Source organism: Onychomys torridus, chromosome 15, assembly GCF_903995425.1.
Source record: "Onychomys torridus chromosome 15, mOncTor1.1, whole genome shotgun sequence".
Lineage (NCBI taxonomy): Eukaryota > Metazoa > Chordata > Mammalia > Rodentia > Cricetidae > Onychomys > Onychomys torridus.
In genome coordinates this window covers 28,099,498-28,126,958 of record NC_050457.1, presented here as the reverse complement: position 1 = coordinate 28,126,958, position 27,461 = coordinate 28,099,498, and the positions used below count along the sequence as shown (strand labels likewise).

Sequence of the window (27,461 nt, the reverse complement as noted above, 5' to 3'; positions counted from 1 at the left end):
GTTATTAATTTGCTTAAAAGGACCCAGTGTTTTCCATCTCTCTTAACCCCAGACTTGCTGATGGACCCCTCACAGCCTAATTCTTTAGCCTCCCCTCCTTTGCAATGAAAGCAGCAGTCACATTGTTAGTGTTCTCTCTCTCTCTCTCTCTCTCTCTCTCTCTCTCTCTCTCTCTCTCTCTCTCTCTCTCATTCTCAACTTGTTCCCTCACTAGCACATTTGTTCATCCTTCAGGTAGCATGCTCCTAGCAATTGACCCCACAAATCAAACAGAGGATTGCATACATGCTAGGTTGTCTACACTGAGCCCATCCCTAGCTAGTCATTTTTAGTCAATCAAGAGAGGTTTGGCCACATAGCCCAGGCAGACCTTGAAACTAATGATCCCTGAGCTTCAGTCTTCTAAATGTTGGATTCCAGGTTATGCTATTACACCCAGCTTCCAGTTCTCTACATAGAGGTCTTCTAACCATTTAGTCTCAGATCAAGTATTATTTCAGCAGACAGCTTTTTCCGGGACTACTCATAGTCTGGAGAGGCACCTCACTATCCTTTCTTGCCCCAGGGTTCTCCTGTTTATTATGGAAGAGTACTTACTTCTGCCATTCATTTCAACACTCTTACTATTCAGAACTACTTTAATTATCTTCCCAATTTCTTCTTTGTTCGCTCCCCCGCTTAGAATGCAAGCCTTGAAAATATCATATGGCTACTGTTAATTTTTAAAATTCTGTTCCTTAGACTAGCCCCAGTTTAACGATGTCATAACAACATGTAGCAACATATTAGACAGAAGAAGTGAAAAGCATTCTCATGATCACAGGTACCCTATTGAAATGAGAACTGCCTCCAGTACTATTTGGTATCTAGTATAGATGCAAAAATCTATTTGATGAATTATTAGAGTTAAATTGCAGAATTTTGTATCACATTTTAGTCACTACATGTCAGAAAGGAGCTAGAAAAGATTAAAGTAGACCAAACTCATATTTGTTTTCTTGTCATTTCCTGAGAATACATACGATTTGAAGAGAAATGTTTTACTTTTTAATTTTTTCTTGGATTGAAAATTAGTGAGAGCCATAAAGATACTAAAAATATGAATTCCAAACTATTTAAAGTATTGCTATATATGCTCACAAAATACAGGGCAGTGAAAGAGTCACATAAATTCTCTTGTTTGCATTTTGAACCTTTTGGGCTAGAGTGGACCCAGTTGTAGAATAGATGGCTAGCATTTGAAGATCTAGGTTCAATCCCCAGCATATACATAGACAAATTTTAAAATAATTTTTGATTAGCACACAAAAATTGAGATTTCACTATAACATTTTCATCTATGTATGTAAATGCAAGTATATTATATATGTGTACACACATATGTATATATTTATATTTATACTCTTCTTATTTGCCCCCAGATCTCTCAAGTCCTCTTCCTCACCACAAATAGTTTATCTTTCTTCTTTCATAACATACATTTCATTTTCCACTCTTGGTCCCCACCCCAAATTTCACATAAATATATCTCCTAAATTGAACAATAAATGTATTATTTAATTTATAAAATGCTGCTCAACTTCCATCAGTTTTTGGAGACTTTGGAGGCTTAGGTGTTTTGGAGACAGGCTTTCATGTAGAACAGAACAGCCTTGACTTTGCTGTGTAGCCAAGGCTTACTTTGACCATCTGATCCTCCACACCTGGCTTTCTCATCATTAGTTAAGACTTAAACAATCACAGTATTCCATAAATAGTTTGCAAGAAGACATTTGCTATATAAATTATGTTTCCATAATTATTCAATTGAGGTAATAAAAACAATGATAACAAAAAGTTAAATAACAAAGATTAATGGGTAAAATAATCATAGTAATAGTATAAATATCAGGTACCTCATTTATAATAAGACTGGCCTCCAATTTGATAACTAGTTGACTAGATAACTAGCTTACAAGTTACTGACTTGTAACGTGGAAGAAGCTTTATATTACTATTATCAGGTCTCATTCTAGCAATATGTTAGGTTCCAAAGCAAGTCACCTGATTCCTTTTGTTTCCCTAAATATACAATGGGAACCAATTTCATTTCTTGACTCTACTATAGAGTAGAATAAATTAGTTCAATGCAGACATACATTAAAAGAAATTAAAATCTACCAAGCAACTTGTTTCATTTGGATTTTCAGCAGGTGTATTTTTACGTCTTGTTTTATTTCTCCCTCCTTTGTACTTAACTTTTTGTAGTTTCTGCCACTTTGCTCTGTTGTTAGTAAATTATCTTGATGTAGTATATTATTAAAGAGAAGGAAGTTAGTTAACTGAATAATAATGCTTTAAGACACCTAGGAGTTCACATGGATCAAGTGATATTTGCATTAATCGATACATTTAAATATTTCAGTGTATGTAAATCATGCATAGAATAATTAGACTACACCAAACAAAGCAACTTGAAGTCTATAGATCCAATAAGCATATAAAGGTAAAACTTTTGATTGCTGTATTGTGTTTCTATTCTTTTTCCATCATAGAGCTCTAAAACAAATGTTCTATTTTCAGAAGGAGGGACTCTCCATTTTAAAGTATGAAAGATTATATATATATATACATATATATGTGTATATATATATACATATATATGTGTATATATATATATATGTATATATAAAATCAAGCTTCTCTCAAAGGTTATATCCAAACTAGTAATCTTAGATGTTTCTAATTAATAGTCTTGCTACTATAGACTCAATTCTTCAGGTAAGTTGGATATTTGGTCTTCTTTCTGCTAATTTAAGTGTAGTTAAAAATTCATAAAGGTAAATTAAATGAAACTTCATATTTCCAAAATAAATCTCATATTGTTTCTTATTTTTCATATCTCTTTTAAATTAAATAAATATGCTATCTAGAAAGCAGTGATTCTTTTACACATTGTCTTTAGAAACAGTCTCACTTGCTATTGGACATTGTGTAATTATACAATATATATAAATGAGTTTTTGCCTTTTGGGGGGCTTATTGAGACAGTCTTACTCTGTAGCAAGCCAAGACTAGAATTAACTTTGTAGCTCATCCTGGCCCAGAATTCATGGCAATCTTCCCACCTCAGCTTCCCAAGTGCTGGAATTATAGGTGTGAGCCACAATGCTTGGCACTCTTTTTTCTTTTTACCTAGAACCATTTTGGGGTATATTCATAGAATACCTTGTTATAACCGGATTTGGATCAAACAAGCATATGGAATGAGAGATCTCTAGAGAAATCCTAAAATGTTGAAGGGAGTGATATTGGTGATTGAACACAGAGCAGTTTGAAATCAGAAGAGCATGGGCATGAGTACACTGCTACTAAAAGCCTAGTCTTCCCACTGAATAGGTCTGTGGCTGGTCTGGCTACATTTTAGCCCAAACTCCCAATCAGAGCTTGTCATCGATACTATTTACATTTCTAGAACATTTGGAAGAACTATTCTTTCCTCACTCTGTTTATTTGGTGTCCAGTCAAAACATATTACATTCTACCCTAGGTGAATTAAGAATAAGGTTGCAAATGCCCTGATATATATTCAGTGTTTTAAAAGGCATATAATAATCCTTTCCTAATCTAGCCCTATTTTCCCATGCAAAGATATTAGGGATCAATGTCACTTATATGTAAACCCAAATGCTAGCCTATATCTCTAATTGAATCTTATAGAATCATTAAATGAATCTTCTGGCAATAAACCAACTATTTGAAACTTTCTTTGTGGTTACGAACAGGGATTATAAGGATTGGGTTTTGATTACCCTCAATATCCTGTTCAGTAACAATGCCAACACTACTACTGAAGTTCCTACAATCTAAATCTTAATATTTACTATTTCATCAAATACAGCATCCCTGATTCCTACCCAAGGGCTATTGCTGATGCTACAAAGGAAGGATCTTTGGCTGAAATTTATATTGATTGATTTGTAGGAGATTGGCCCATGGACACACAGTACCAGCACACCGTCTGGGCTCATCAAATTTCCTCCTTTAGTTAATGCTACTGTCCCTGAGCACATCTATTCAGGCCATATGGTTCTTATTCAGTCCATGAATGGCTTATTCAGGCAAACATCCAATGGCTGTAATAGCAATGTCAGACCCCCCAGGACTCACGCAAAGATCAGTTTTTAATTTTTTGGCCATATTTCTTACTCCATCTGCTAAATGTGCATGGAACAGTTGTGGAACATTTATGGAACCATGCCTCCGGGCAAGGATCCCACAACTTTTGCAGCCAGAGTTTGACGAGATCATCATGGATCCAATTCTGGCTATGTCTATGCTATCACTCAAGTGATATTTCTAACTCCTCCCTTTAAAAAAATTTATTCAGACAACTATGAACAGATTTGGTTTTACCCACTGGCTTGGCTGGCTAGATTGGGTATAGGTTACTTCTTATTCTTTTTGATTGGAATAGTTTTGAAAATCAAGGTTAAGATCATACTTTGTGGATATTCCATTTTTGAGTCTCTGAAGCCATTTTTATGCTGTGTGGTGCCCACTGCTGCTAGTTATGATGTTTAAGGATGGCACATAACAATGACACTGAGAAATAATACTAAATGTTACTGAGAAAGCCTGTGAAAAAGCTCACTCCTATCTCATTATCTCATCCCACTATCATTGTCAAATATGTAGATATTTGTTTGCTCTTCTATTAATGATTACATTATTAATGTCTATATAAGCATATATTATTATCACACATTGACTTATTACTGTAATTTCTTAACAAACAACTATTACATGTTGATAAATGAGAATTCCATTAACTGCACTAAAATATGCTGCCTACCTCATGCTGATTGGTTTATTTCATATCTATAACCATTCAATACTGCTTTTTTCAATATATAATTCCTTACCATAAGATAAGTTAAAATGAGAAGATTTCAACTATGACCCAGAAAGGTCAGTGCTGAAGCCTCAGCGATGGTATGAAATTACTTTGTAGTGTTGGCTTTTCAGCCTTTCTTCATCTGTAAAATGAAGTTAAAACAGTACCTGCCTCATTGAAGTTTTGTCAACAGGAAAATGGCAACATGTACCTGGCATGACATAAATACTTTTTAAAACATTATCATTGCCATCACTATTATTGAGAATGTCATCTATTTTTATATGCCTAGTTTAGACTAACCACAAGGTTGATCAGATCAACTGAAATTTCCACTTTAATTTTGTCACTAGGACTCTGCACAGTTGTTCTTTTTTTCAGTCAAAATTCTGAGTGCTGAGTTCTCATTTAATTTCCAAATAGACAAAGCTATAAGTCTAAAATCTGTACTTAGCAACAGTAAACATATATCACCCTTAAAAACAAAAATTCATTGGGAATAATAGTGAATAAAGTCAATGAATAAAAAGTACTGAACCCAGTCATCTTTGCTTTTTGTTTTGCTTTAAAATGCAGTATTTTTAAAAAATTCAAAGTGTGTGTGTATGTTCACACATGATAGCCTATTCAATTAGGACTATATACATGACACCAGAAAAAGTGTTATCTCATTGGGCTATCCTCAGCACACCCTCAATTTCAATTTTTATATTGAATAGAGCCTCACTAAATTCCCCAGGCTATCTTTGATCCCACAGTGTCCATGCCTCAAAAATAATGACAATTACTGCCATGTGCCATCATAATAAATAAATTCAATTTTTTGTGGACATTTTGAAGGACTCCTAAATTGTTTTCTAATATTATTTTCCCTCTAGGAATCTACATTTGCCTTTTTCCCATAGGTTTATTCATTTTAAGGTTTGTTACTACTGTTTCTAAAACTTCCCAGCTTCCATTCTTCTTGGGACAAGAAAATGACTAAGATTTGCTTTATATATTAACTTTAGGTGATCACATCCACCATATTGACTTTTGTGTTGTGAATAAAATTGGCATCTTGATTGACAACCAGTGCTACACTTACAAGGTTCCTAAGTAGTTTTTTGTAGAGTCCAGGTTATTCTGTGGAGGTATGTCATGAGCTGGTAATGGTCTGGGAAGATAGGCTAAGGCCCAGCAAGGAGCTCTTGCAGTGAGAATGAAGCATTCCTCATTTCAAATCCATATACTAAAATTATGCAGGGTTCATTTGTAGAAAGGGTTTAGGGATATGAAAGTCTACTAAAGTAAGAATGTAAGTCTTTAGGAATCAAATGTATTTTTGCCCTATTTTATTTGTGTTGTCTCATCTCTGCTTGTTTTTATTCATGCTTAGGAATAATTCTAACTCTATTTTCTTTAATAAACTTAAATTCAATTCTGTCACCTTAGCTTTGCAAATGTTTTCTGAGTATTCTCCAAATTTGTAATTTCTAAGAGATATTCAGTCTTCATCACATATATGCACATAGTTCTGTGACATAATAGGGGTCTGCTATCAAGCTCAGCAAAAAAAAAAGATAGTAAAGACACTATGCACACAGCAACTCTTATAAAGTAAAACATTTAACTGAGGATGGCTTACACTTTCAGAGGTTTAGTCTATTATCATCATGGCAAGAAGCAGGGCAGCATAAGGGCAGACATAGTGCTGAAGAAGGACCTAAGAGTTCTACAACTTGATCTGCAGGCAGCAGAAAGAGACTATGTACCACACTAGGCATAGTTTGAGCATATAAGACCTCAAAGTCTGCCTCTACCATGACACACTTCCTCCAACAAGGCCACATCTATTTCAACAAGTCTGTAGCTCCTAATAGTGCCACTCCCTATGGGTCATGCTTCAAACATGAGCCTATGGGGCCATACCTATTCAAACTACCACATTCCATTCCCTGGCCCCAAAGGCTTGTAGCCATAACATAATACAAAATGCATTTAGTCCAGCTTTAAAGTCCCCATAATCTGTCAAAGTCTCCACAATGAATAAAAGTCCAAATTTCAAAGTCTTTTCTGAGTTCATGCAATCTCTAAATTCTAATACTATATAAAATCAAAATCAGAAAACAGGTTACATGCTTCCAACATATAATGGCATAGGATATGCATTACTGTTCCAAAGTGGAGGAAAGGAATAGTAAAGAAATACTAGACCAAAGCAAGTCTGAAACCAGTTAGGCAAACTTCAAACTCTGCATCTCCATGTCTGATGTCAAATCACTCTTCATATCTCCAGCTCCTTTCAGCTTTGTTGACTGCAACACACTACTTTCTCTTAGGCTGGTTCCCTGTTAGCAGCTTTCTTCAGCAGGTATCCCACAATTCTAGAATTTCCAAAATTTTGGGGTTTCACAACATCACACAATGGCCTTTTGGGGCCTCCATGCAGGGACATCCCTGCCATATGCCTGGCCTCAATGGATTTCTTTAGTAATGGAGGGAGATTCCATAACCTCTTTCTTGGATCCTTGACTAAAACCAGAGTCATATGGCTGAAGCTGCCAAGATCTGGTGCTTGCTGGGGTTGGAACATGGCTTTCTCATTCAACTATTCACCATTTTCTGTCTTTCACTGCCTAAGCTTGATGGCTCTGGAACTTTCTCTGTAGACAGCCTGGCCTCAAACTCAAAGATCTTCCAGCCTCTGGCTTCTGAGTGCTGAGATTAAAGGTGTAAACCACCACCACCACCACCACACAGGGCTCTAAACTTTCCTTTAATTCATTTTTGCAAGTTGGAAACTTAGCTGGGTGGGATCTTACCCCAAGGTCACCACTCCCTTTATTCCATTTCTTAACATGTTTATCTCTGTGAACAAAGGACTTAACACCATTCCACCTCCTGGTGCCTTCTGTATCCTTAAATTATACATTTTGTATTTTTTTCTTGCTCAGTTTGCTCCTTTTCATTATAGATCTTAGTAAGAGTGAACACCAGTCACCACACAAAAGTCAATACTAGGCTGTTTTAAGACTTCCTCTGCCAGTGGAATTAATCCAAAACTCTTCACTTTAGCCTCAGGCAAACTTTTCAGACAATGGCAAAAAGCAGCCATATTCTTTGCCAAAGTATCATAAGAACAGTCTCTCAGCTACATACTAAAATTCTCCTCTGAAACCTCTTGAGCCAGACTCACCCAGTTCAAATCATCCTCAGCATCACTGTCCTCCATGTTCCTACTAGGTTGGTCCATTAATCCCCATTTAAAGTGTTCAACTGCTTTTCTGATCCCAAGTTCCAAAATCGACAGTCCTCCAAAAAAAGGCATGTTCAGACCTACCACAGCAATACCCCAGTCCCTGGTACCAACTTTTGTTGTAGTTTGGGTTTCTATTGCTTTGAAGAGACACCATGACTACAGCAACTTTTAATAAGGAAAACATTTAACTGGGCAGTTTACAGTTCAGAGTTTTAGTCCATTATCATCACAGCAGGATATGGTGGCATTCAGGCAGACATGGTGCTGGAGAAAAAGGTGAGAATTCTACATTTTGATCCTCAGGTAGCCAAAAGAGACTGTGTACCACACTGGGCATAGTTTGAGTATGTAAGACCTCAGAGCCCGCCTCCACAGTGACACACTTCCTCCAACAAGACCACACCTCCTAATAGTGTTCCCTATGGGAGCCAAGCATCAAACAAATGAGTCTATGGGGGGAGGGCATACTTATTCAAACCATCACAATTGTGTTTGCCACATAAGTGATTAAAGTTGAGCCATGTATTTTCAAATAGCTACCACTCATAGCATAATTACTAATCTTTGTAGTGATACTCCAGCTCCTAGAATGCTTGTAGGAAGGCTCTGAGTTGTTTACTCCCTATCCTTTTTTGTAGTGCTGGGGTCAAAGCCAAGACCTTGTGAAGGCTAGACAAATCTTGTATCACTGAGTTCTATCTCTAGTTCATGAACATTTATAGAGAAATGTTTCTCTGCTTAGAAAAAATAAAGTAAAATAAAAACCCATCAGGTCTATTGACAGTGCTACTCTAGGAGAAGGGAAACAGTGATTCAGGCCAGACCGTGAAAAGAACAGTCCACCAGTGAATGGCTAATAAAGCTACAGATTCCCATTGCGGCTTCCTTCCTTCACTTGTACATTTCTTTGCAGATGGATGTAAATTGCTACTTGTCCTTGACAAGGACTGGCAGGTCCAAAATAAACCTAGACTGTTGTTTCAAGAATGTAGTTCCTAATATTTTCTATTACTTCAGTGAAAAAAAAAAGAGAAAGAAAGAATTTTTGTAGTGTATGAAGGTCTCTGTATTTTTATTGGCTACTTATAAATTTTGAAAAAAAAAATCCCTAATCCTTTTAAAATGGCCTTACCAATACTTATATTTAGCATAATTTACCAACATTTCCAAACCCAGCATGGAAAAGCCATCAACATGGCACTAGGTCATGGGTCCTGAATGAAGCCGTCAGCAAGAATTAATAAACTGTGACAGCTGCCCAAAAACTTTCATTCTTTTTATTTAAATATCCCACTGCAAGCTGAAATTCAGTGTGATCTTTGTTGAAAGTAGCCCAACTCACATGGAAGAAGGCAAAGCAGAGAAGAGATGACAAGTATTAGTTATAAATTCAGTCCATAGAATTCTAGAATTTACGTATATAACAATTCCAGAGAATTTTAGTAGCAGAATATAAATAATTTTTTATATCTGCTTGAATAATTCTTTTTTTTCCTATTGCGCTAAAGATTGAGCCCAGACCTTCTACATTTTAGGAAATGCTCTAACATTTCAGCCATATGCCAATCCTGCATGAACAATTCTTAGAGATTTTTTTTTAATTAGACTAATGAAAACTAAGATATCAAGCCATAATTTTTGTTCAATAAATTGCTTCATTTTATTTTATTATTATTCTTTTATGTGAAACTGACACAAAGATGTTAGCTTCTTTTAATTTCACAAGTAAGGCACATTTGTAGACAATTACCACTTGGTTAAAAACATACTATTCAAAGTACATCTTAAATTACTATAGATTTCCAGGATATGAACATCAGCACCAGAAACTGATCAGTTTATATGTCAAACAGGTAACAAATCATTGGTGCTTACCCCCTTTTCAATGTTCCCAGTCTGACATAGTGTCCCCTCAGCGGCTGGAATACTGTTGGTGACACAGCGGTTGCTCTTGCTAAGGCACCAGAGCTCTCTACACACTTCCTAGGAAAGAAGGCAGAAGCAGGTTGATGAGGAACAGAGGTTAAAGCCACGTGCGTCTCTTGACCAGAGCACATCCCAGTCACACAGAATCACCTGCTGCTGTTGAAGCTACCATTGAAAGAGGGTTTAGAGTGCAGGTCTTTCAGAAGGTAGGTTATTCACTTAAAGTTTGGTCTAATACATGTTTTAGTAGATAAAGTGTGTTTGATTATTTAATACTGCTGGGGATCTTTTCATAACAATGTACAGGTATTTCATGAATATGGAAAAATAATAAAAAAAATACATACAGAAGAAATCTGGTTTCTCAATGCTTGAGAATAACTACTAACACAAACTTAACAATTGCCAACAGAGCATCTAAGTTTTAAAAACCGGTAGCATAAAGGGGAGGAGCAAACACTGTCAAGTAGACAGGAATTTAAGATATAAATTTAAAGAGATAGGAGGTACATTTTAGAGTAATTTCTAAATTTTGTATGTCAAAGAATTACCTAAAAATACAATTTTAGTTATCAAATAATTTAGCACAATGATGGTAAACTTTCATAAAATACTCCTATTTATGACATTTTCAACTCCTTCCTTAGTATTTTCTGACTCAGAACAGAATTATAAGACTTTTCCAATACCAACAACATAAAATACTAGGTTATCAGATTGTCATCTAGCTATGTCTAAATATTACATCTGTGTTATCATTATCCAAAAAAAAAGTAACTTCAGAAGAAAATACTCAAAATTCTAATTTTTTACATATGGTCATCAATTACTATCACCACCATTAATTTAAACTACAACTATGAATCTAAATATATTTGTTATAATATGCAATAAAATGCAGAAATAATAAATATATAGCACTTAATCTTGTCACTTTTATGTCTCAAGTGAAGTTTTAACTCTCCAGACACAAAAGAAATCATGTGACATAGACATAATTGAGAAGGAAAGTGGTAAAATATGGGAACTAATGATTCTGTAAGTGGAAATGCTCACATGATACTACAGTACTTGATTCTACTATTGAAGACAATACTCAGAGCTGAGGCTCCCTTTAGGTTCCTATTAGGGGTGTTCTCTATCAGGCAGGAGGTGACTTACAATGTGTTTTGGGCTTTAAAATACTTAAAATTGGGGCCTGAAGAAATGGCTCAGCTGTTAACAGCACAAGCTGCTCTTGCAGAAGACCTGAGGTCAGTTCCCAGCACACACATGGCAGCTCAGAACCATCTGTAACTCCAGTTCTAAGAAATCCAATGCCCTCTGGCCTTCATAGGTACCAGGCATGCACGTGATGCACAGACATACATGCAGGTGAAACACTTATACACACAAAATAAAAATTAAATTAAAAAAATTAAATATACTTCAATTTTTAAAACTGTATTTAGAGAATAGTGAGTTAAAAAAGAAAACATTAGAAGAGCCTTCTACGAATCATAGTATCCACCTAAAATGCTCTTTTTATGATGGAACTCAATAAAAATAATACTGACTTGTTCTTGCAATGTATTTTCAGTACATTCTTTTAGTTTAACATTTTAGAAGCAGCAAGACTGCTACTATTTAAAGGTTTTAAAATAGTGAACTATGTGTAAAAGCCTATCCAAATTCAAGCAACAATGAGTTCACAGAGACACATTTAATAGAACAATATATTTTAAATGTGGAAAAAATAATGCATAGATTATCTCTGGACAAGATTCTGAACACTTTTTCTTTTTGTTGGGTCTAAATCTTACTTTAGACAAAGGCAAAAAGAAGCCTAAAATATATTTTACAAAAGTATATGATGAGGATTCTATTCTTGAAGACAATACTCGGAGCGTCCATTAAAAACACACACAATTTAGTTGTGTTATAGAAACATTATTTTCTAAAAGCACCCTTGAACACCTCTACCCAAAATGACAAGTGATTTAGGTCCTTTTTAAAAATGTGATGGCTAGATTGACAATACACCTTCCTTTGATGTTTGAAAGACAGATTTCTGCATGTAGCAGGAGTGTGTTACCTTATTGGCTTCCTAAAGATTGGCATTTTGCTAGGGATTAATTTATCACACATTGCTGCATGCAGCAAGGGTCTGCCGACCCACCCTGGAAAACACACTTGAACTGTCAAAGTAGTCACAGAGATCACAGAAAGCTTTTCCAGCAGAATTCACAGTTGGCATTTCATCTGAAGTAAGAAAGAATTTTGATATTGAATTTAAGAAGAGAAAGACAAAATACAAGAAAAGTTCTTTTCACACCAAGGAAGAAGTTCTAGAATATGGGCAACATATTTAGTTGGACAGTTTCCTTTGCACATGAATATTAATTGCTGAATAAACACTTTCATGAAGGTTTCAAGCTATAATTAAGTTAACTGCAGGCTGAAAGGTTTTTATCTCTTGAGAAAGTTCTATATAACACAGATCATACTTGCTAAATTCCTTTTCTAAATGAAATATGTAAGGTGATAGGTACAGTTAGTGGAAGGGAATAATGTTTTCTTTTTCCCCCAGCTTAGCTCAGGAGCAACAATTTTCTTGCATGTGTTCATCATTCCTGATAGAAGTTCAAGTTTATTACAATTAGTTTCATGACTTCTCTAGACGAATAAACCATTGCCTCTGTGCTAGGATTTCCTTTAGTATCTTAGATTTCACTTTGGGGAGATTCAGGGAAATCTGGTGCTCTGCTGGTCCTCAAGTGTAAGGAAGAAGAAAGAAATCATCAACAACTCCTCTAAAAGACATTTCTGTTAAATGACAGTACATGAGAGTGAAAATTTGAGATGGAATCTTTAGTTTCATGGGGTCAACTACAATCAGGAAGAAAGATTGAAATAGTAAAAGCAATATTCATTTTCCATTTGCAAATATTTACTGAGACTCTACCACCCACCAGACATGTTAGCATAATGCAGAAATATTATCACATAGAATCATAGGAACCAGGGAAACTAATGCTTTTAATTTCTCTGATAAAACTAGAAGAAAAATACCAATGTAGTATTTTTTTCATTATGCTCTCTTTCCTACTTGCATACCTGGGGACCACAGAGGCCAGAAAAGGGCGCCAGATCTCTAGAAACTAGAGTTACAGATAGTTGTGAGTCTCTGTGTAGGTGCTGGGGATAAAACCCAGGTCATCTGGAAGACAGTCAGTTCCCTTAACCACTGAACTATCTCTTCAGCTCTGATACATTTTTTATTTTTCATTTTAATAGACAATCATCATTTCTTCAGTTTTACTATTTTTACTTAGCTGTTGTTAACTGGAGACTATAAGTCAGGGGCAGAATCTGTGTGCTTAAAGCATGATTTACAAACTGTTCCTTTTAGAAAAATTGAAAGTTGGCAACCCTACCTTATTCTGTTAATTTTTGGAGAGAAAATTTTGTCTACAGAAATCTAAAAGTTAGTCCAACACCCACTGTCCATAATATTTATTTAGATAGTTGTATGTGATTGCCAGTGCCCTGAATCCAATTTCTTTTTTAACATAGATCCTTTAGTAATTATCTAACCAAAGAATTCTTCTCCTTATTTTTCTGAGCATATATTTTATTTCTCCTCATTTTAAATATTTTAATTGAATATACAGTCCTAAGCTGACATTAATTTTACCTGAGCATTTGAAAACATTATGATCACGTTTTAGGACAATGCTCTATTGTGAAAGTCATTTTAACTGCTTTCAAGAGTTTGAAGATCTTACTTCAGAGCAATTTTTCTGCTGTATCTGTTGTTTGGTTTTCAGATTCATGCTCTGAGAATGTGTACTTCTCTTTGATTCTGGTTCCTTTAACAGACCTCTACCTTACCCTCTCCCTTTGCCTGGCCAGCACAATTTGTATCTTCTCTTTTTAACCTCGTGTCTCTTACCCTCCTGTCAGTTTTCCTATCTTTTTGTCTCTTGAGACAGAGATTGTTGGCTTCATGTTGGATTATCTGCTTATGTTGTTTATTACCCATATTCAGTCTATCTTAAGTGAGTTTATTTTTATCTCTCATCATGCTATAGCTTTTGAGTTATGGAAGTAAAGTCAAACGCAATTGTTTCTGTCACATATTCTAAGGCTTTCACTGACTCGGCTTTCAAGTTGATTTATTTGCTTGGTATCAGGTAGTTGAAGTAGTTGATTAAAAAAAGTTTTGTTTTGTTCTCTTGTGAGGTACAAGTTAGGGTCCAAATTTCTTAAGGAAGTTATTTTTGACCTACAAAAACATTTGTTCAATTAAATCCCTGCTGGCATTTCCCCAGCATCCCAGTCAGCTAGTCCTTTGCAGTCTAAATCATACAGCTCATTGGATTTCCTTCTTAGAGATCTAGGGTCTGTAAGTGCGTTTGCATGCACCGGAGACCACTTTAATAAAAACTGAGACTTGAACCCATTTATCAATCTGTATATATATATATATATATATATATATATATATATTTAAAATTTTAAAATTTTCTTTTCCTTTTACATACCAAACCAAGTTCTCCTTCCTTCCCCTTCTCCTGCCCCCCTCACTCACTCCCATCCCATGCCCTTATCCACTTCTCAGAGAGGTATCAACCTGTTTTTTAAAAATTAATATAAGGTGGGTAGTAATCTAGTTACTGCCCATCCCACAGCCTTCTTGCAGTGAACTCAATAAACTTATCTTTAAAAATCAATATAAAAGGTGTATCTTTTCAATGTTTCTTCACCTGTTCTCATGACTTCAATAGAATTTGGGTTTTTTAAATGAAACTACCAAGCCATTTACTATGACCAATAAAGGAAACCCTTTCCTTTATAGGTCTTTCTATGTTTCATATTTTTTCTCTAATTATGAGAAAGCCTGCCTGCCATCTTGAAATCATAATCAGAGGTACCGAATGATTTTCCAGTTTGAGGGAAATGTTAACCTTTGTGCTGTACTGGGTCCTTGGTAGTAACTGTACAACAGTCTCAAGGTCCTCATTGTCCTGTCAGTTGCCGTAATGACTGTCAATGAGGAGAGTAAAGCCTTGAAGTGGTCAGTAAGGAGCATCAGCAAAGAGAAATAGAAAACCTACATCTGCTAACCCTGTGGCCTGGCTTGGGTCTAGGGATCCAAACCAAACAGGATAGCATGTCCACACTTAGTCCTTAAAGAGCTCAAGCCCATTAAGTAGGCGATTAACTGAACGAGATCCTAGAAAGGGAACAATAATAATAAAACAGGATCTAGAAATTTTGGTTAAATAATCAACAATTTGAAGGCTTTAAAAAAGATATCAAAAATGGTTACAAAAAATGAAAGGGAACCTTGAAAGTGGCCAGTTAGTGTAAAAAATCACTAACCTTTAAGCCTACATTTGACTCTGGAACTAGGATTTGGCTTGGAATTGGGGTAAAGTAAAAATCAAAGCAACCTTTAAACAATTATATGTTGAGTAATTATATATGTTTGGATTCCAGAGACTACTGAGGGACTAAAATATTTCAGTGTCCTTTACTCTATAAGTCTGTGTTAAACTACACTGAAGAATATTTATGCTACCTTATGATATTTAAGAGAATTCTATTTTTCTCAATACAACCATTATATATTTAATACCTGAAAATTGGAAAATTAATCCATAGACCTGCTTTAGAAATCAAAGATAACTGTGAGGATTGGAAATGTTTTTGTAGAGAATAAAAACAGCATTTAGCTTTCAAAGTAAAGCACAATATGAACAAACAAAAACCCCAATCTACTAAAACTCATTTTATGTAAACTTTTCTCATATGTATTTCTCAATATACTTTTCATTATCTCATTATTTCAACACTATCTTCTGATTTCTCTACATCTATTTTTTAAACATTGTTCAGAGAACCAACAATATTTAAAAACACTAACAAAGTTCACTTGCAATTATATGAATGATACTTTTTGTTTGTTTGGTTTGGTTTTGGTTTTTTAAGGCAGGGTTTCTCTACATAGCCTGGCTGTCCAGAACTCAATCTGAAGACCAGGCTGGCCTCAAACTCTCAGAGATCTGCCTGCCTCTGACCTCCAAGTGCTGGGATTAAAGGTGTGTGCCACTACCACCCGGTCTATATGAGTAGTCTTAATGACAAAGCAATAATGATTTGAATCACAATTTGTAGTGATAAAATAATAAGCAAAAGGAATAAGGTCTGAAGGCATTTAAAACTATAGTCTATATAGAGTAAGACTCTGTTGTTGAAGACAACAAACACTTTGGACACAGAGAAATCAAGCTGTAACTGAGCTGGATGCTTCCCTGCTGATTAGCTTTCACAGTGCTGGAAGACACTGCACAAGTTATGGAGGGAGGGTAGAAAAGTCATCCACAATCACTGAAAGTCATGAACCCCACTAAGGACCCAGTATGCTAACAATAGTAACTGGCCAGACAAGATAAGCTCCCAGTGCGATATGGCATGATTTTGGTGAGGGTAAACAGCTGCTTCCTTATTAAACCTAAGTTTAATAGCTGGCAGAACATTGTTACAGGGAACTGCACTGAGCTAGGAACTGTTCTGAATGCAACTCATACAGATTCTAGTAGGGTACATAGCAGTAAACAGAATGAAAATAAATATTATATTATAGAAAGTAATAAATGCTAATGAGAAATAAGCAAGGAAAAAATTCTAGGACTTATGCATGTGAATGTATAAACATGCGTAAGTTTAGGTAAGGTTATCAAGGAAGGCATCATTTAACTATCAAGCATTCAACTAAGCAAAACAATTATGGAATTTACTAACATGATGTGACTGAGAATTACTGGGGGGACATTTTTATATACAGAATGACCAAACAGAAATCCTGTCTCAAGAGAAACTGCACTTGAGTTAGAGAAAAGGGAAACTGAGTCAATATGTGACTCTCAAAATTTTCCCATGCTCTCAAACCACAGAAGGTTCATCTTCTCCTCTTAGTGTAGCTGCTGTTCAGGAACAGAACCACAAATGACAGATATTCACAGAAGAAATGGAAACACTTCTTGAATGTCTACTATGTGCCCAGCACATGAAATGTATATGCAATCTCGTATCTGCTCTTGCTACCTGAAGTTTACAAGAACAATTAGGCTGTTGTTCACTGAAAAGTTTTCTATGATTGAATAAAATTTAATGATGGTCAGCTTGACATTATAGGTAATAGTGAATGGTGAACAGACTTTTTAAATTTAAAATATTTTGTTAGAAATACTATATTCCAAAAATATTACGGTCTCTTGTGAAACCATGTGCTAGGTAATGTGTTTTCATTTATGGATGAGGATACCTTGTCGACTGATAGAACATCCTTTAGTTCTATATTAAAAGCCTAGGATTTACAACATACTACTGAAGATTTACACAGTAGCTCCATCCTATATGTACAATGACAACATTCACATACAAGACAAAAGTATCCACACATTGCCCAAAGCTATGGTGTCTATAAAATTTGTGTGACTTAAATCTATCTGCAGGTGAACACTCATCCCTTCAAAGTTAATAGTTCATTATATATTAGGCATCATGAACCTATATTAAATTCTTAAGTGTTATCTGAAAACTGTGGTTTGGATATGATTTAAAGTGACAGAATCAAGAAATAAGGAACAAAATATGACAAACGCCCTAACCTATGCTTTTTGGAATACAGCCATAAAGATCCCCCACATATACCATATAAGCCTATAAGTGAATTCCTTTTACGTTTAAACTTATTATTATTGCAATATGCCATCATCTAGTTTAATTTTTATGATTATTTTCTAATAAAAATATTGAAAACGAAAGACAAGTGAGAAGTGTAAGAGAAGTGACATAATAGGTTCTACAGAGCTTTATGGGCCTGATGCTGGGAATAAGTAATAAATAAATAAATAGGTAGATAGGTAGATAAATAGATAAATAAATAAATAAATAAAATTTCTAGAGACAACAGTTTTGTTGTTTTATTTGCAATGAACTTTTTCTAAGACGTACCAATAAATCATCCTTAGACTCAGAGTTGAAGGTAATATACTAAAGATCTAGCTTTACACTGCAGGTTATCTTAGAGAAGCACACACACACACACACACACACACACACACACACAGACTTTCGCATACAGGTGTGGAGATCAGAGGACAACTTGCAGGAGTTAATTCTCTCCTTCCACCATGCAGGTTCCAAGATCAAACCCAGGTCCTCAGGCTTAGTAGTCAAATGCCATTACTCATCAAATCAATCATTTATCTGGTCCCTAACTTTTTTTTTTTTTCAATAACAGAAAATAAGACTGAGACTGTAGCTTAGTTGGCAAAGCACCTGTTTGACCTACACAGCGGTCTGAGTTTGATCCCCAACACCACATAAACTGAGTATGATATCACATGCCTAGAATCCCAGCAATTGAGAGGAGCAAGGAGAAGGTTCAGGAGTTCAAAGTCATCTCCAACTACATAGCAAGTTTAAGGTCAGCCTGAGCTACATGAGGTGGAGGTGGAGGTGGTGGTGGTGGTGGTGGTGATGGTAAGAAATTCCATGATTCCAAGATGCCACAGTTTAGGATTTCAGACATCAGAGAATGTATGTCCCCAAACAGTGATTTTAGAGATTAAAAGATAGGGCTCTCCCTAAAGATAGGGCTAAGATGGAGAGTTTTGAGAAGTTTACTAATCAGGAATGAGACATTACCTGATGAAGACTAGACTAGTGTTCTCTATAACAAACAAATCTACAGTCTTTATTTTATTAGCACAATTACTATACTTAGAAGCAACAAATTTGACAGACTCAAATCTTTACACGTTTTTAATCGAGGAGTGTATAAATCACTGTAATTTTAGTTTCCCCATCTATAAACTATTATAAAGTCATTATAAATTTTATCAATACAGTCTGAAGTATCTCAGAATAAGGTACTATATAACAATTATGTATCACTGAATATCATTTATAGGTTACCAGATTTGCAAATATATTAATCTATATATTACACTGCTATTCTGTTCTTTGTATTTATTATTTATAACCATTACATTTTCTTTTCTATCCTGCTAGAATTTATAGATAATCTGAAAACAAAATTAGATAATCAGTAATGATAACTGTGGAAAACTGCTCCAAATAAAATACCCAAGTGTGATTAACAAGTATATAACTGAACACATACACTGAGAAGTCACTAAGAAATTGTGGAGTACTGATAAACTCTCAATCACTACAAAATGGCCAAAGTGAAAGGGATGGAAAAAGGTATCACTGTAGCAGTTATGGTTCATTCTATAACTGTTTAAAATCTTTCCAGAAGTCATTAGAAACTAGTTTTCAAAATAGGAATCATTTCAAGACGACTGTTTCTTAGTCTCACATCAGTGTATTTAATGCCCACCTTAGTACCTTACAGTCAGGTCATCTTTCCCTTCAGATACCTCCTGAAGCACAACATGCTAACCTGACTGGACTCAAGTCTTCAAAGAGTCAATTGATTTCCAAAGTAGTATTTAGAAATGTCATAAATGTTAGGAAAACATAAGATAAAAACCAATGTAAATTGGGTATGATAATTGTATGAACCTATGGTGACATTTTATTTGTGCACCCCAATAAAGCTTATCTGAGCATCAGAGGAAAAAGCCAGCCACTATACTAAACATAGGGATGAGGCAGTAGTGGCACTCACCCTTAATCCTAGCATTCGGGAGGCAGAGATTCATCCAGATTCATCACAGAGATTCATCTGTGAGTTCAAGGCCACACTAGGAACAGACCCAGGTGTGGTGGCACAAAATTTTAATCCTAGCACTAGTTAACCATAGAGGTCTGGAGGTCTGTACAGACAGACAGGAAGTGATAGAGCTGGGTGGAAGAAGAAGTGATGTAGCCTGGCAGAGAGAGGAAGTAAGAGGGCAGGGACAGAAAGGCATATAGGCGTGGGTATACAGGAAGTAACTCTCTCTAGAGGCTGAGGAGTTGGTAAGGTGAGGTTGGCTGTGACTTGTTCTATTCCTCTGAACTCTCAGTTTTCACTCCAATATCTGGTTCCAGGTTTTTTATTAATAAGACCATTTAGCAATTTGTCTTACATCTGGCACCCAACATTCAAGTTCAAGAGTTAGGAGAAATTTTAAAGAATCTCTCAGAGATCAAGAATCCTAACTAGACATGTAAAGAGCATAAGAATTCCATATAGAATATGTATCTAGTGAAACCAATATTTCACTGAAAAATAAAGTAGAAAAGGTTCATGAAAAAATATAAGTTATTATCTCTACAAATGTGAATGTTTTCACAAAGCTTTCTGATTTTATTTTATTTCTGATACAGAAGTCAGCATAACCATTATATAGAAAGATTCAGAAGGCAGAAAATGCAGTTTTGTAATTACAACTTGTCTCATTTCTTGCCACCTAGAATAAGTGAACCTTCTAGACTAAGTAAGAAGAATCAAATCAATATTTAAATTAATTTGTTCATCAAAGAAAAAATTACATTTGTAAATCCCATAAATGTAATAATAATAAATTAATAATAATATAAATTATCTATCATAGAAGCTTATGTATGGAGTTCAAACACAATTTCCAAAATAAAAAGTACAATGTAGACTGTCTTACTAGCAAACAGAAAAATGAGAAACACTGAGAGTGATCACGCAAAGCATTTTTTATCTCATTTGATCACTGAGTACATGTAGTGACTGTGATTAATGCTTGAGTGACTTTCTTTTAGGAAAAAAGATAATTTAGGAACAAAAGAAACTAGATCCTTTCAGAACTAAGACTTTACAAAGAAACAGGAAAAACCAAAGTTTTACATGTTTCTACATGCCCAGATAATCACACACAATCTTGAAAGTACTGCCAAGGTCTACTAAGAATAACAATATATTTGTCACCCAAGAGAAATGTTTTGCCTCCCATTGCTCCATGTCCAAGAGGAGTACCTGGTAAAGTACAGTGAGTATGCAGTCTAATAATACTATGTTAACACTTAATTCTTTGTATCATTATCATTTTCTAAGAATTTAGACTATCTATATCACAATAATAACCAAGCCTTTAGATTTGGTTTTTAAACCTAAGTATTTTTTGACACACATATTGACATTTTAGAATCTGTTTTTTTCATTCAACACATTTCTATATTAGAGAACAAATTATCTGTGAAATTAAAAGGTTTTGAATTGTTTCTAATATGGCCCTGTGACTTGTTTTAGGCACACATGAAGAGGAAGTCATGATGCTCACAGGTTTTCCCACAGCTATTTTCCTTCTTCTCATCCCGTGGGCTGGTGTCACCTTGGTCCTCCTTGGTTGTTGTGTTGGAAAGTGGGCAGTGGGTGCAGCCATAGGTGACTCAGGTCTAGCTAGACTGAATTAAGGGAAAGGCAAGAGGCCAGTGAAAAAGGCCCTTTAGCACACTTATAAGAGTGCCAGGAAAAGGCAGTAGAGGAGTCTCTTTAAATGAAAATATTTTAAAAGACAAAGTAAAATTGGCATCATGAGCTGAAGATTCAAAAAATAAATGCATGTGAAGTTACTAAAATTCTGTTTGCTTCATTAACAAAAAATTGTGAAATATGTTAATTTATTATTCAAATATTTAGAAATAGATATTATATAAACAATCTCAAAAAAATCAATCTAAAGGTATTATGTAAATTAATAATGCTCGAAAGGCAAACTAAGTTCATCATGATACCACTTGAACATGTGTCATAAGAGAACATATATAAATGACTGAACATAAGGATTAAGACCTCTTACCCCGTATTTGCATTGGCGGGATGTTGCTCCATACTGGAAACGACATTGCTCATCAGCATCATACACCTGACCTGGGGCCACAGCTGGATAAAGAAAGTCACGCTTGGGAGGCTCATTATCAAGGCAAGTACCACGGCCTGAACTGTTCAACATAAAGGATCAGAGGAAATTAGGTACTCTGTAGACTATTTCAGTCACAATTATGAAACCATGTGTTGAGATCTTTGTTTTAATAATTTGATGCATGAAAACAACACATTGTACTAATAATCATATAGCAAAATAGAGTAGTTTTACAGACACCTGAAGGAGAGCTCCAAATTCTTTTTCTCCAGCACCAAAACACAATGGAAGCATCTCAGACAACAATCTGAAAATGTCCTGCTGGCCTTTAAAATACTGGTTTAAACTAGTTCTGAAGGAATCAAAACAGAATTTCATATTACTCTACGTTTCTTGTTTGTTTTCATTGAAAATATAACCACATCTGGTAGTAGAATTAAAAACATGAATTGTGGGAAATTAAACAAAAATAATTACAGCTGCAATCTTAGAGACTTAATTTATAACCTGAGACAGAACAAAAGATGCTACCATAAGGCACGGCGCTAGTCCGAGGGCGGAAGGGCAGCTGGCGCTAAGGTCCAAAGGTCTCTCACGTACACTAGAAATGTTTAGTCTCTCAAAGATTTCATATTTCATCTGAGGTCATCAGAGTTGGGAAAAGGGAATGTTCTCCTTTCTACATAATTTCTGCTTTACAAAGTATGCCTTCACTAAAACATAATATTTTAATTCAGTGGAACAAATAACATAAAGGTTGCCAAAAGCTAGACAGAATACCTTACTTTAAAGAGCTCTAGACTTTGCTGAATGTAACTGTTCATTTTTATTTATCCAGTGTGCATAAAATAGGACAGATGCTTTTTTACTTTCACTTCACATGTGAGTTCGAATTTTTAAAGAATTCCTGTGCCAACACTTAAAAATTCTTTCCAGCATTCCTGTCCATTGTGCCAGCACCTCTGCTTTTTCCCCAAATCTTTTCCATCCACTTTGCCAAAGGAAAATAACTTGACAAGTTGAAGTTCCTCAACTGTTATTTAGGACAGCATGAATTTTCATTTACAAACAGGGAAGAAAGACTCCTACAAAACGATGAGTTTCAATTCACTGACAAGTTTTTTTTTCTTTTTTTTTTTATTGGTTTAAATTGACAAGTTTTTTATTTGTTAAAATGTAAAAGGCATCTTGTTACATAAAATGTTTATCTACACAGCAGCAATTAGCATCTTTAAAAACCTGAACTGTGCTATTCTTAAGTTGGCCCAGACCAAAAGGGATACAAGTTTGCCTTCTCTGCCTTAAGCTCTTCTTTGCTAATTTTTAAGGAAAATGCTGTGGTCATACTACACTGACATGGATGGGCTTTGACACGACTCAAGGCTTGTTCTTCCCAATACTTGCTTCCTTCCTGTTGCAAGTTGAGATACTGTCATGGACCTCAGCAAGCACATTTATTGTTAGATGAATTTTTAAAATAGCACTTTTAATATTATGATGTATAAAACTTTAGTCAAGTAAAATCTACTAGCAATATCAAAAATATATTAAAGTTAATGACAAAGGGGTGATATTTTATTGTAAGTATAATAGTAAAAAATGACTATTTTGATAATATAGAATATTATTGGAATAACTGAATTAGAGGATTAACTTCTAAATTTTCTTTCCAAATTATAAGTTCCATATTTACAATAAAACTATACATACATTTATGAAAGGAATTGAGCATATAATAAAAATAAGTAAATACTACTACAAATCAAAAGAAAAAATAAAATTATATACTGAAGAATATACATATAAGACCTTTTAGGTTATAAATATTATCAGCAGTACAACAAAAAAGTGTGGGACATAATTAACTAACTTGCACCAGTACAGAACTCATTATAAATATTACATATAGTGACTTTCAGAAATACAGAAAATTAAACTAAAAAATTCAGAGGTGACCCTCAGAAGGGAATTTAAAGATAGATACACAGAGGAAGTAACCTTATCCTGATGGTAAAATTGGCTTAATTTAGGAAGAAGCAAAACTCATTATTTCACTTAATGTTCTTGTATTGAGATTTAATGATCTTCTAACCATATTCTCTTCTTAAAAAAATTAGATCAGACAAGCACTGAAAAGACCTTCAGAGCCAACAGTGCCTGGCATGGTTGGCACCTAAGGCCAAAACTCTTCAAAGAGTTGGTCTCAAAGTGTATTCTTATATTAGGTCTCTGGAAGCATCTATTTCTTTTTATTATTAAGTAGCTAGACAAGACTTAGTTCTCCTTGTCCAGTACACTTTACAGAAGATTAAAACTCTCTGTTAAATAAAATAAAAAAGAAAACCATATGTATATTTTTAAAATGAGCCTTGTTTAGGAACACCATATCAACAAAGGTCTTTAGAAATGTGGTTGCTATATCTGTAAATATCAGCAAGCTTATCAGTCAAATGACCTCAGGTACAGCAAGGATCTATCTGTGCAGCTGATTGTAAAGTTTCTCCATCCCACATGTTCTCACTATGTGTAGAGGTAGCACTGTCCTCCTAACAATCATACCTCATAAAACGGCAAAGCAGAGATGAATGTTTTTGAGGAAGGGAACCATTTGCATCTTTTAATACTTTTTTTTTTTTTTTTTTTTTGGTATTTTGAGACAGGGTTTTTCTTTGTAGCTTTGCACCTTTCCTGGAACTCAGTTTGTAGCCCTTAACTAGGGTTAAGCATTGCAAATGTTGTGTATATTAGTAAAATTTGTCTATTGTTTTCCTGGTGTCTTTTCTGTTACTTTCAATTGAGTAACGTCTATAGAGTATCATCATCATCATCATCATCATCATCATCATCATCATCATCATTACTATTATTATTTGGTTTTTTGAGATACAATTTCTCTGCCCTGACTGTCCTGGAACTTTCTCTGTAGACCAGGCTGGCCTTGAATTTACAGAGATCTGCCTGCCTCTGGTTTAATCCTGAGTGCTGGGATTAAAGGCGTGCGCCACCACTACCCAGCTGAGTATAATTATTATTAATTGAATCCTAAGAAAAACAGTACTTCAAGGTATCTTCATGCTTCTAAGCTATCAAGTACCATTCTGAAATAGTACAGATATAGAGACGGAAGGCAAAGAACACAGATCTGTGGAATGCAGATTTGATTCTATCAGAAAAGTTTCTCCCCCTCTCTCTCTCTGCCTCTCTTCCTTTCCCCTCCCTCCTCCCCTCTCTGTCCCTCAAGTGTGTGTTTAACCAAAGAATTTCTGAGCACTCAATTCTAATAAATTTTTTCCTATGAGTAACTGCTCTTCTGATTTTCAAATGTTCATGAGGTAATGTCTGATTTCTGATTTTACACTAGTAACTTCTCTCTCTAACCGCCCCTCATGGTATGTGCATGTGTGAAAATGTGTGTAAGGATGCATTCACCCCTGCAGTTGTGCCAGAGGTTAGTTTCAGGATGTCTTCCTCATTTATCTCCATCTTATCTGTGAGACAGTCTGTCTCTGAACCTAGACCAGCTGTTTTAGTTAGACTGGCTGCCCAGCAAACCCCGGGATTCAGCTAGTCTACCCTTCCATATACACACTTTGGGCCTACAGGTATATTCCACTGTACCTGGCCTTTGGCATGGGTTCTGGGATCCAAACGTAGGGACTCATGCTTACAGACCACTTTATCCACTAAGCCAGTGGTTCTCAGCCTTCCTAATACTACAATCCTTTAATACAGTTCCTCATGGTGTGGTGACTCCCAGTCATAAAATTATTTTCATTCCTATTTCATAGCTGTAATTTTGCTACTGTTACTAATTATAATGAAAATATCTGATATGTAGAATATCTTATATTGACCCCAAGGAAAGGGTCATTCAACCTCACAGGGGTTGCTACCCCTAGGTTGAGAAACACTGCATTAAGCCAACTCCCAAACTCTACATTAATAATTTTTAACATTATTTTTAATTATCATACAAATTAATGGGTTTCATTGTAGTTTCTTCATACATCACCATATGTTGCTTTTATTCACTTTTCTTTATGATAGTCCTTAATCTCCTACTCATCTCCTATATCCTCCAGATGAATTGACAATAATTTATTTATTTTGCAACAGGTCTTTCTATGTAGACCAAGGTGGCCTACATTGTCTTCTCTCAGCTTTCTGAGTGCTGGGCTTACAGGAGAGTGCTACCATGCCCAGCTCTCTGTTCTCTTCTCAATAACTCTTCTTCACTACACATCCGCTTATTTTTGGACTCCTGTTTAAAAGGAGTTGAAGTACTCCATTTAAGATCGGGTCACATAACTTACATGTTTATACACCAATATATCTGGTATTTCTAATTCCTCTTAATGAAAATTTTACATAGTCTTACACTTTATAGTATTCTTGTAACAAAACAGAAGCTAAGGAAAGTTCTAGATTAATCTAGAATTTAGTTAACTGAGAAGAAATAAGTCTTACTATGCCAAGCCTAGTGTAATCCATGCTAGTATCAAATAACAAAAGCAGTGATAAATCTATAGACATTTTCTAGAATTTTCTCATTAACAGTAGTTATTAACATAAATGGTTGTGAGGGTCACATAAATTTTTTTCAATCAGAAAACTTAAACTTTGCTCATTAATAAACTAAATATACAGAACTATTAATCTTCATCTATAAGAGGCTATAGCTTTTTAATATTTGTCCAACATAAAACTAGGTGTATAAAATAAAATCTATAACTAGTTTTCCAGCAGTTTATATTTCCCAACAAAAATCCCAACCCTATTTAAGGTGTTATAAATATAAATAATCATTAAATTCACAATCTATGCTTTTATTTAACCTTCCAAGACAAGGTAAAATATATATCAGTCTTTGTTGATTATGAAAAATTCATAGTAAATCAAAATATATTTATATTTTTAAAACTCTTTGCATTGTGATAGGAAAGTCATTTTATGTACCCCACTTCTAATTTAGTGAGTGCTTATTCACAGAGTCCCAAAGTCAGCCTTGAAAACAAGAAGATGAGACAAAGTTCAGTCTCCTACTAAAATTTATAGATCTTTATAAAATATGACCTCCTGACTTTGTTTCCAGAACACATGAGGATGGATTAGTAATTGAGATTAAAGTTTATTCTTACTAAAGCAGATTATAAAGAATGGAGCTTTAGTCTATAGAGTGGGCCAGTCTGAAAGGACATCCACCTAAGTTGTACACACCTGCAGAACCTTAGCAACAGCAGAAGCATAACTTAATGCTGCCTGGTTCTGCACAAAGGTATGCCGGTACATATGAATTAAGCGTGAACTAGGTTAATATCATTTATATCGAGTTAAATTCTTATCTACTGTCTTCTCATGAGTAGCTTTATCATTTTTTATCAAACTAACAATGTTTGAACTAAACATAGCAACATAGGAACATAATCAGGTAAGTGCAAAGTGATCTAAAATCAAACCTCATGTCACTCACTGTACAACATGAATGTTTGGATACAACTAACTGAGGCTTCAAATACACAGACCTTGTCCTGTTAATGGTGACCCAATACCCACTCCACACAAAAAGACAACTTGTCAAAGA

At 35.0% G+C, this 27,461-nt stretch overlaps 1 protein-coding gene across 1 annotated transcript in view; it reads right to left on the bottom strand.

The window, feature by feature from the left end:
• The window catches only part of Adamts6 (ADAM metallopeptidase with thrombospondin type 1 motif 6), a 241,420-nt gene that overhangs the window by 116,015 nt on the left and 97,944 nt on the right, over positions 1-27,461 (bottom strand). The window contains exons 11-12 of the mRNA XM_036207143.1: positions 21,818-21,959; positions 9,993-10,100 (exon numbers count right to left, since the gene is read on the bottom strand). Coding sequence (XP_036063036.1) covers positions 9,993-10,100; positions 21,818-21,959 — 250 coding nt within the window. The remainder of the gene's footprint in view (positions 1-9,992; positions 10,101-21,817; positions 21,960-27,461) is intronic.